Here is an 11,059-nt window from a genome sequence, read left to right on the forward strand (position 1 = left end):
AATAGGGCACAGACCTCAGTAAATTGCACATCCGAGCCAAAAAAATTGCCCCCTCACATCCCATTACAATTTATACTATTTGGATAACAGACATTTGTTAGCCCCAAATATTGAAAGTCTAATACAATCAGACTGCAAAAACTAGATTCAGTTTTAAAATAGAAGATGCAATTTAGAGTGAATTGGGCTTACCATTTATAGATGTGGTTTCTTCAGCCTATTCAGAGCGCCTCCATTTTAGAATTAAATAACCATTTGTCCGTTTCTCAAAGAGACTCTCGTACCAAATTCGACGTTTGGTACTATTTTAATGACAATGATATGACTGGGGGAGATGAGAGAAAAAGGGTAAAATAACATATAGCTAGTACCTTAGCAAGAGATCTCCAAGTGCTGCTTTTTTTGAGCTAACTTTACTGTTTAAAATCTAGCATTGGACATGAAAAACTTTAGTGTAGTACATCCATGGCAAAACCCAAAAAATAATGCAACAAACTCTGATGACTTCCCCTCAAAATAAGTGGCACCGAAATGCTATTTCTTCGACGGGCTTGGAGCCGTATGCCTCGTGAGAACATAGCAGTCAGGTGGTGTAATGTTTGTATAGTAGTTCTGGATTGTTTCTGTAATTTCAAACCCAAATTTCTTATAAAAGTTTATAGCATCTTCATTGTTCGTCTGCACATGCAAGTAAACCTCAGAAATGTTTTGCTTGGAGCAAAGATCAAGAACATGATTCAACAGCTTTGTTCCTGCATAAACCCAATATTCAAATTAAAAAAAACTTGCATAGTTTATGTAAAAGAACATATACGACAATCTTAAAAAGGATGACGGTTGCCAGATGTAAATACAAATATTCCTAATATGAAGTTGTACTGTATGACAGGCAATTAATATGTGTCTATGGTACTAAGGCAAGTATGTACAACAAGAAGTCATAACAAAAATGATCAACTAAACATTCAATCACTAATTTCCATCGGCAAAAGAAGTTATTCAATTTCCTTCTTACCAATACCAAGTCCACGGTAAGGTGCTAAAACACCTAATGTCATGATGTAAACCCGAACTTGCCCCCCACCTTCCTTCTTCTCAAGCCGGCATGCAATTGCTCCAACACAAATGTCACTGTAGTAAGCTGAAAAACAAAGGGAACATATTCAGTCGTTGGGTTGGTGTTAGACACATTCTAAAGGTCCCTTCTATATGCCCTTCGATGTGTATCATCCATATTAGCATACAAATTGAAAGCAGAGATATCAAATATAACTAGTAAAATAAAAGTAAATCTTGCATTCCAGCTCAAAATCCAAGTTTGCAGAAGCACATGAATGTAATATATTAATAAGTATCGAAGACATCTTTTGTTGTATTCCAAGAAAGATGAAAGTGTACATTTGTTTTTTTTTGGTGCAGATAAATTTAGCACAAGAAAATGTTCAGCGCAAAGAGGGATCACATGCAGCAACAACCACCATGCCTTTTCTCACTAAGTGGGGTGGGCTAGATGGATCAAATGATGTCATAATGTTTTGTCAATAAATCATGTCTATAGACAAATTATTGACCTCCAAGTCCTTAATTGTTTTGCCTATAGTCTTCTTCTCAGTCTCCCTCATGCTTCTAGCGATTAGGATATCCTCCATCTGTCTACTCTCTTAGTCTCTTTAATAAGGCATCTACAAGTGTTCTCCACACAGCCCAAACCCACCTTAATAAACATATACTCCTTAAATATGACAGAAAAAGAAGGGGAAAAATCAATTCAAAAGAGTTCTGCAAAGTCCAAACCATCAGCAGCATGATTGAGTTCACATGTTCTTGTCAAAATTCTTGAAAAGGGTTATATTCCCCTATTGTTAGGGGAAAGAAGTAGGCATGTTTGAATTCTGAATTCCACGCGAAATTCAAATCAAATATAAAATAAATAAAGTGCAAATTGAAATTGAATTAAACAAAGATAAGACGTACCAACAAAGATTTAAAGGTTCTGCTATGAATGGCTTGAGTGTTTATATATTAGCCAATAGATGCATCAATTTTTTAGGATTAAAAAAATCATTGTCCAAAGATTAGAGTTTCAAATGTAAAGGAACAATATCTAAGTGTAAGCAACGATTAATAGCAATACCCAAATTTAAAGCATCTTCAGTTGAAAGAAATGATGATGATGAATTGCACTACCCAACATACATTTGAGTTGAAATCTTGACCTTAAACATTTGAAGGAAGCTAAAGGCAACCTGATCAAGAACTCAAGTGCAATAGCTTACAGAAATCCTTGAATGGAAAATAAAAGCCAGTGTGTAAGTATTGCCACACTCATGCTTCGGGATCAACTAAAAGGAAAATTCTATCAAACATATCTTTTGGCAATCAACTTATTGTCCATCTTATCATATTCCCAGATTATCGGAAGCTTTTTGCAGCCAAACAAGTAACAAAGTGAAACAAAACTGAGTCAATTGTTTTATCTATTTATTTATTTCCAATGAATTCCAAGTAGATTTGTTCTGACTTTGTTTTCCCAGCAAAAACCCTAACAGGATCAGCATAAACCCACAAGAGGAGCTTGCTCAGGAAAACATAAGCGAGGAGAAAAGAAGGATGTAACAGTGACCAATAATAAGATTGTGAAATAATGGTGAACAAAACAGCAGGAGGCATTAAATATGAATAAAAAAAAGCGCAATGGAGGTGAGAAAGAAGCAGAGAATAGAACCTAGTTTGGTGAATTCGCCGGAAGCAAGTGCATCGGCATAGTATTTGTCATTGTAACGAACAGGGAAAAGCGCAATATTGAGCTTCTTGAGCTGCATGAGGTTCTTGTCCCTCACTCCATCGAGTGAGATAGAGACTTCACGGCCAGCTCCCATTCTAGGAAAAAGCAATAAAAAGATGTTAGCACTAAGCAATAGCAAAGAGAGAATGAAATGAATGGTTATGGAATCGGAATATTCCACTCGTCCCAAAATCCCAAGTCCAGTAGCTTCCTGAAATTAAGACCAAATTCAGGCACTACATAAAGCCATCGAAAGAGAGAGATGCCGCACCTGAGAAACGTTTCAATCTGAGAGTGAGGGTGGCGTGACGGTGGACGAGAGAGAAAACCTAGAACCCCGGATTCTTTTTACTTTTTACAATTTCATATTTCTCTTCAAACTTTTTCAAGCATTAACTTACGTGATATTATTTTTCAAATATAAATTATTATTATTATTATTATCGTCAGCGTCTTAGTATTCTTAATAAATTCATAAACCAAATAAGCATTCTACGTATTATATAAATACCTTTAAATTTAATTGAAATTTTACAACAATTAAAAAATATTTTTGATAAATAAAATTAAAAAGTATGATAATTAAAAATATCTATTTTTCTGTTAGTTATAAGAAAAGAAAAACACGTGAAACTATACTTTGTCCCAATAGCTTAGTTTTTACTAAGTAAAATTAAAAAATATTAGTTTAAAAATAATAATCCAATGATGATTCAACTAACGTTAAACTAGTAATTCAATCTCAAAGACCTTTCAGCATTCAATTTAGACATGATATGCAATGGTGTAATTATGGTTATGGCTATATGAGAACGAAGGGATTCAAGGTGAAAAGCTTTTAACACCCTTTCTTCCAATTATTTTGTAGGATTTATTTGTCCTTTGCTTTTCACGTAACAGAAAAACAAGGATTAGAGATATTAATAACATCCAAAGAGATTCCTATTATTGAGACAAGGTTTTTGTTAGGATTTGATCTTTATAATTTAATTTTAATGCATTTAAGTTTTAGTTCCTCTAAGGTATTAGCATGAGTTTAAATATTGTATCTTATTGTTGATAACACGATTAAAATTATATTTATTTAAAAATAAAGTTGATGACAAACATAGGAATTAAAAATATGTTCAAAGTCATTTACGCAAACTAAATATGTATATTTCTATTTAAATAAATATTTAAGGAACAGTCAACTCATATACACTTCCGAAACCAACGTGAGGGGTTAATTGGATTTCCAAACTTCCGGTGGGCGGGTAAGATGGAATGCCCATTTGGCATTCGGGTGGCGATGCCAGGAAACATGGTGCCACTGTGCCAGTAGTTTATTCTTACCTTCTTCTCTTTAAAATACTCGCCACTTGCTCCCCTAAAAGAAAAAATAACCATTAAGTATACATAAGAATTAAAAATTTTAAATAAAATTATATTTTCTTTCCACTAACATTATATATTTTTTATGTTATTTAGGAAAAGGAAAAATCTAAGAACAGTGATTTTTTGTGCTGGTTCTTAGGTTAAAGTAGAGTTTTATTACAATATTTAATATCAATTTTTTATTCCAAGTATTACTTTCCAAATTATGGAAGTAAATATAATTTTATTAAAGAATGATATAAAAATATTTAAAATACCGTATTCATATTCTGTCCTTTGAAAAATTTAAAGTGACAAAATAAATAAATATTTATATTTAAAACAGATTAAAATGTATGAACTCGCAATAATTTCAAAGCGTTGAGAGAAGGGAAGAAGGACCTTATCGTTACTGAATTTGAAAGCCCTCTTTCTTTGTTGCTTTCGTTGTCTGAGCTTTGCTTGGAATCAAATTGGAGTGTTTTGTGTGAAATCGAATCTGAGCCATAACACAATGCCTTGTGCAAGCATTGTCTCAGCTCCTTCCTATGCAATTCCCTTTAGCTTTAGCTCCACTTCTACTTCTGGCCGTGCAAGTGCGATAACGCTCACCAAACGGAGATGGAAGCCTCGAATTGAAACCAGAAGCGTGGGTTTTAAGTTTCAGAGAAAAGGAGTAGTGAGAGCCACCGTTTCTATTGAGAAGGAGACCCCGGAGGCGGAGCGTCCCGAAACGTTTCTGAGAGGTGTGGACGAGGCCCATTCTGGGTCTTCCGTTAGGGCCCGCTTCGAGAAAATGATAAGGGAAGCCCAAGACAGCGTGTGCAATGCCATTGAAGCTGCGGATGGTGGGGACCAGTTTAAGGAGGACGTTTGGTCGAGGCCCGGTGGCGGCGGTGGCATTAGCAGGGTTCTTCAAGACGGTGCCGTTTGGGAGAAGGCTGGGGTTAATGTGTCCGTTGTTTACGGTGTGATGCCACCTGACGCATATCGTGCTGCTAAAGCTGCTGCTGCTATCTCCCCCGATCAGAAGCCTGGTCCTGTTCCGTTCTTCGCAGCTGGAATCAGCTCTGTCTGTATCCACATCCCTTTGTGCTCTCTTAACTCACTACCTTTTTTTTTTCGGAATAATTAATTTTCCCCCATTGTCTTTCTATTCAGGTTTTACACCCAAAGAATCCATTTGCCCCGACCTTACATTTCAATTATCGCTATTTTGAAACTGATGCTCCTAAAGGTAACACCATGTGCTATCTTATCCATAAAGTTTTAGGCCTTTCCCAAGATCGGTTACCTCAGGTTCATTTGTATTATTTGCTTGTTTGTTGTCGGATGCTTATAATAAACTACAGCTATTTCTCTTATATATAATCTTAACTCACCTTCTTTTGTTCTCGCACTCCAGTGGATTACTCAAAATCTTGAAAAACGCCAATTTGGAAAGCTATTATCTTGTAATAAAAAAATTTAACACAAGGGCATGTCAACATTAGAGAATTAAATTGTCAACTCCTTTTTTGAGTGTGCTGCTATTGATAATCGTGCCTTGCATTCTGCAGATGCTCCTGGAGCCCCTAGACAATGGTGGTTTGGAGGGGGAACTGACTTGACACCTGCTTACATTTTTGAGGAGGATGTTAAGCACTTCCATTCGGTATGTGCTTAACACAATATTGGTTTCTGACATTTTGTGGTTTAGAATAACAATGGCGCCTTTTTCTTGGTAAAAGAAGAAGAAAAAATTAATTTCCTTTGTTTTAAAACGGCAAAATACCTTGATGTCTTTTGTCCTTCTGTGAGTACTTTCAATAATTTTTTGTTGTTGTAGGTGTGTTTTCTTGAATTCAATTTGCATAGCTTGGTTCTTTTGATGGGAAGCATTAATATGTTAAACGCAGAGATTAGTTTCTCTTGATGCTTCTACAAAAAGTTTCTGCAAATGCTTGGGGATTTTGCAATTAAGACCATTTAAATCTTTGTGACTTTCTACATTACCTTTTTGATGATTTCTTAAAATTCTCTTGAAATTGTTTATTCCAAAATATTAAGTTGTAGTTGATCATTATCTTCAACCTTCCCCCTCCCCCCGCAAAATCTTCTCTCCAAATTGGTGTAAAAGGGTGAATATAGGGCCCTTGAGAAGTTCTACGAAATGATTTCCAGTTTACATTTTATCTTTAGAATATTGATATGATATTTCATTGTTGAAGGCATTTAAGAGAAAGTGTTTTACTAAATGTACTTCTTTCATGCTTCTTATGCAGACTCAAAAACGTGCCTGTGACAAGTTTGATCCTACTTTTTACCCCCGATTCAAGAAATGGTGTGATGATTACTTTTATATCCAGGTATATTTCTTCATCCTTTTTCAGATACTGAAGCTTTTTAGTACTGTATTTAGCAGTAGTATTACAGCCTGTTTGATAAAACTAAAATTTATAATGACAGGCAAGAATTAAGAATTCAGTATTCAGTTCGTTAATCTTTAATAAAAGGTTATGCATGAATTTTGTCTCTGTTAATACTTAATTTTGATAAATCTTACATATGATGAATTGGAAGCTGAAATAATTGATAAACAAGAAATCGGGGGTAGTAAATGGGTAACAGCAATGACTGTTGGTGAGAATGAAATGATGAGAATGGGAAGATGATTTGTGATGCTGGGGCAGAAAGAGCAGAAGTGAAGTGGTTTGGTGATAGCAGTGGAGATGTTCTGCATGAAGTATATGCAGCTGATACTTTGATTTAGTTTTCAGGAGACTTGTGGTAGGTGTGTGAGAAACACAATAAGTGACAAAATGTCAAACATACTAATACTCCTAATATTATATAGAGAAAGTATTAAATGAACAGTAAATGCATTTATTGCACTCTTGAACACAAATAAAGCATTTGATACTTTCTTCATATTGTAAGTAGGAGGATTGTTAGGATGATTTCCTCTGTTTAATCTCGTTATCATGCACATTCCTCCCATTTTAGATCATACCAGTTGAGTCACTAGAACGTGTAATTTGATGGATCATGGATGCCATCTGTTATGTTTAAGGGGTCAGAGTGGATTCGTTATAATTTATTTTTATTAAACTTGAGGCTTGGCATATGTTGTTGGTTGTGTTCCCTGATTTTCCTTTTGTTTCTATATTCAGCATCGAGGCGAAAGGAGAGGGCTTGGAGGAATATTTTTTGATGATCTGAATGACTATGATCAGGAGATGCTCCTTTCCTTTGCTACTGGTAATTGCTTGGATTTATAATCTAATGGTTCTCACTGGAATGACATCAACGTTACTATATTTCATGCTTGCCTAAACTATGGTTGCTTGCAGAATGTGCAAATTCTGTTATTCCTGCTTATATACCTATCATAGAGAAAAGGAAGGATTTGCCCTTCACTGAGCATCAGAAAGCATGGCAACAATTGCGTAGGGGACGATATGTTGAATTCAATTTGGTACAATTTTTAACCCTACTCTGGACTATAAATGTACCGTTCTACTATTTTGCAGATCAGGTTTAAATGTGTTTATGGAACAATTTTTGGCTACAGGTATATGATAGGGGTACAACATTTGGACTAAAAACTGGAGGGAGAATAGAGAGTATTCTTGTTTCTCTCCCACTGACTGCTCGGTGGGAATATGATCATGTATGGTTTTGGAATTTTATTTATTTATTTTAAGCTAGTTGGATATTAGATACATCTAGTTTCCATTTATGAAATTTGCTACTGAAATGGGGGTATCATTTGGTATGCAGAAACCAGAAGAAGGAAGCGAAGAATGGAAACTCTTAGATGCGTGCATCAACCCAAAGGAATGGATCTAATTTATCAGTTGACCCCTAAATTGTATGTTTTTTATTGTTATTATTAATAAGAGAGCGTGTTTCTCTTTTCGGTGTATATTAAGTGCTTGGCAAGATGAGTCACAACTGTTAGCTTCTACTTGGCTTCATGTAAATCACGTGTTTTGTTAATTGTTAGTGTCATCTGCGTAAAGTATGAAAATGAAATGCAGAAAATAACATGTCTAGATCAACGTCCATTCGTTTCCCAGTGTTGGTTGCACGCCTCAGACTAGCTATTTTGGTAATTCTGTTTAAGGTGAAAAATCTTTTGACTGCAAAATCTGTAACTTCTTGATCTAAGCACCTTAAAAAAAAAGTATTTCAAGTCAATATTATGGTTTAAAAAGCTAAAATTAAAAACAAGTTCATCAAAATGAGGATTTAAGCATTTTACATTCCCCCATCACTGTATATATTTCTTAGTGATGCAAACAAAAAATAAAAAATAGAAATGATGGTGGAGAAATATACATAACATTGTACGCAGTATGCACCTCGTGCCCCCCTTGCGCCCTACCCAAAGACCAAAAAATGGGACATAACAATTCCGGATCTTGATTTAATAAATTTATCCATCGGAGGGGATCCTGTCAGGCCAATCGAGGAACTTGTATCCTTGAAGTGATGGTGGTAAGTAGGTCTGTGTTGAGGAAGGGTTGTCGGGAGGGTAAATGTATCCCTTCCCATATCCAATATCCTTCATTAATTTGGTTGGTGCATTCCTCAGATGAAGAGGCACTCCCTCATTCTGTCCAACCGATTCCTTCACTGCCTTCTGAGCTGCTTCTATTGCTCGATAAACAGCGACAGATTTAGGAGCCAAGGCCAAGTAAGCAACACACTGTGCGAGAATGACATTGCATTCTGGCATTCCTAAAAAGTGGCAAGCTTGGTAGCAGGAAACAGCCTGAGCAAGAGCCGTTGGATCAGCCAACCCAACATCCTCACTTGCAAACCTTATGAGTCTACGTGCAATGTAAAGAGGCTCCTCACCTCCCTCTATCATTCTTGCCAACCAATAAATGGCAGCATCAGCATCGCTTCCCCTCATGGATTTGTGCAGTGCACTGATTAGATTATAATGCTCTTCCCCAGCTTTGTCATAAGCAAGGTGCTTGCACTGAAGTGCCTCCTTGGCATCATCAAGAGTAACAAGAGCAGCAACCTTGCATTCCTCGTTGGGGTGAAGATCAACTTCTTCTTCCTTTTGCTTAGAGTTCCTAAGATTAACACGCTGTAGCCGTGCAGCAGCCGTAACAGCAGCAATCTCCAATGCATTCAAGGCGACACGAGCATCCCCGTCACAGTTGTTGCTTATAAAATCAACAACATCCTCTGTTAAATCCACTTGAAACCCCACGCTCTGCATCAAGCCTTTGTCAGGGTCATTGACGGCCCGGTTGAGAAGCAGGGCAAGATGGTGGGGTTGAAGAGGGTTAAGAGTAAGAACGCGGCAGCGAGACAAGAGGGGAGTGATCAAATGGAAAGAAGGGTTCTCGGTGGTGGCTCCAACGAAGACAATGCTGCCATCTTCGATGACGGGTAAGAAAGAGTCCTGCTGAGACTTGTTGAATCTGTGAACCTCATCGACGAAGAGAACGGTTGTTTGGTTGGTTTTGAGTCTGAGTTTTCTGGCTTCGTTAACGGCGTCTCTGACGTCTTTAACGCCGCTAGTGACGGCAGATAAGGAAACAAAGCGGTAACAGGTTGAAGAAGTAGCGGAATTGACAATGGCTTTGGCGATAGTTGTCTTACCGGTGCCGGGTGGACCCCACAAGAGGATGGAAGGGAGGCGACTGCGTTGGATTGCGGAGTGAAGGAGGGATTTCGGGGAGAGGAGATGGTCCTGTCCAACGACGTCGTCCAGGGTTCTGGGACGCAGGCGCTCGTATAAGGGTTCGTGAATGTGAGTATTGTTGTTGCTGTTGGGGTGTTTCTTGAAGAAGATGGAAGGCCAGTGTTGTTGTAGTTGCTGCTGGTGCTGCTGTTGAGGAGATTGAGACAACTTAGGGCGTTTGGATGGTTCTTCTTCTTCTTCTTGGGGTTGGGATTGGGATTGGGAATGGGAATGGGAATGGAAGAACCTGTCGAGCTTGGGCTGAAAGGAGTTGGTGTTGGTGTTGGACTTGTGAGTGAGAATCCATTCGGTGGCTTTGACGGTGGATTTGCCGCCGGTGGCAGCCAAGGCTTGGGCAGCTAACTCGTCGGGGAAGCCCATGCTGAGAAGCTGCTGCATCTCCATCTTCCTCTGATTCCACTCTTCCAATCTTCTTCTTTATTTTATTCTATTCTATTCCAAAGCGTGCAGTGCAGAGTGGACCTTTTCCCTCCTCTCTTCTATCTATTAGTATATTCCATCACTCATCACCCAAATCTTTTTCTCGCCCATCATCCTTACTACTATTTCATTCATTTAGCTCTCCAATATATTATTTACTTAGATTTAACAAAATTAATATTTTCCTTTTTAATTATCGGTTAACCAATACAAAATTATTATCACACTTTATAATTTTAATATAATAAATATATTAATTTTATTAAAAAAAATTCCTATTTGTAAGTATATATACTTGATCTTAAAGATTAAAATTAACAAAACTGATCAAATAAAAATATAAAATCAAGGCTCAAGTTTATATAGCTAACCTTAATATAAAAATGTTAAATGTCTATTTATTTATTTTTACTAATAAAACCAATTTTCTCTTGAAATTTTTTTTTTTTAATTCACACTTTATCTATACTATGATTACATGTGTAATAAGCACAACAGTTATTTGTGAACACATAGGCTTTACATATACAATTTACAGTTTAGATTAAATGGCGAAAGCATTTCTTTTAATTCAAAACACCGGAATTACAAAAATTTGTAAAGAAAACCTCAATTAACCCATCTCTAAAATAATTGTTAGAAAAAAAATGTCAAAAAAAAAAAGAAGCACGTACAAACTTAATTAAAGCGATGATGAGTAGCATTTTTCAGACCCAAGTTTCAAACCTTAGAATATCCAGAACTTATGATGGTTTTCCTCATGGGCAGGGACAGTAATACAGACTATA

At 36.7% G+C, this 11,059-nt stretch overlaps 3 protein-coding genes across 4 annotated transcripts; 1 reads left to right on the forward strand and 2 right to left on the reverse strand.

Annotated features, from left to right (window-relative positions):
- Positions 1-337: 337 nt before the first annotated feature.
- Positions 338-3,159, reverse strand: LOC113874101 (N-alpha-acetyltransferase 50). The gene is made up of 4 exons (XM_027512315.1): positions 3,057-3,159; positions 2,726-2,880; positions 1,016-1,141; positions 338-752 (listed from the first exon to the last, which is right to left on the reverse strand). Exons 2-4 carry the CDS (start codon positions 2,877-2,879, stop codon positions 535-537), a joined length of 498 nt encoding a protein of 165 aa, XP_027368116.1. The 5' UTR covers position 2,880; positions 3,057-3,159; the 3' UTR covers positions 338-534.
- A 1,343-nt stretch (positions 3,160-4,502) lies between these two features.
- On the forward strand, positions 4,503-8,267 carry LOC113874970 (oxygen-dependent coproporphyrinogen-III oxidase, chloroplastic). Its single transcript, XM_027513323.1, has 8 exons — positions 4,503-5,213; positions 5,303-5,378; positions 5,701-5,795; positions 6,406-6,489; positions 7,294-7,381; positions 7,474-7,598; positions 7,695-7,793; positions 7,904-8,267. Exons 1-8 carry the CDS (start codon positions 4,656-4,658, stop codon positions 7,970-7,972), a joined length of 1,194 nt encoding a protein of 397 aa, XP_027369124.1. The 5' UTR covers positions 4,503-4,655; the 3' UTR covers positions 7,973-8,267.
- A 69-nt stretch (positions 8,268-8,336) lies between these two features.
- Positions 8,337-10,363, reverse strand: LOC113874969 (ATPase WRNIP1). 2 transcript variants are annotated; one of them, XM_027513322.1, is made up of 2 exons: positions 9,225-10,229; positions 8,503-9,167 (listed from the first exon to the last, which is right to left on the reverse strand). In XM_027513322.1, exons 1-2 carry the CDS (start codon positions 10,227-10,229, stop codon positions 8,562-8,564), a joined length of 1,611 nt encoding a protein of 536 aa, XP_027369123.1. In that variant the 3' UTR covers positions 8,503-8,561. The 2 variants fall into 2 exon arrangements, with proteins under 2 accessions (XP_027369121.1, XP_027369123.1); XM_027513320.1 differs by having other exon boundaries at positions 8,337-10,363.
- Positions 10,364-11,059: the final 696 nt, after the last annotated feature.

Source organism: Abrus precatorius, unplaced genomic scaffold (genome assembly GCF_003935025.1).
Source record: "Abrus precatorius isolate BTA unplaced genomic scaffold, Abrus_2018 Scaffold8, whole genome shotgun sequence".
Lineage (NCBI taxonomy): Eukaryota > Viridiplantae > Streptophyta > Magnoliopsida > Fabales > Fabaceae > Abrus > Abrus precatorius.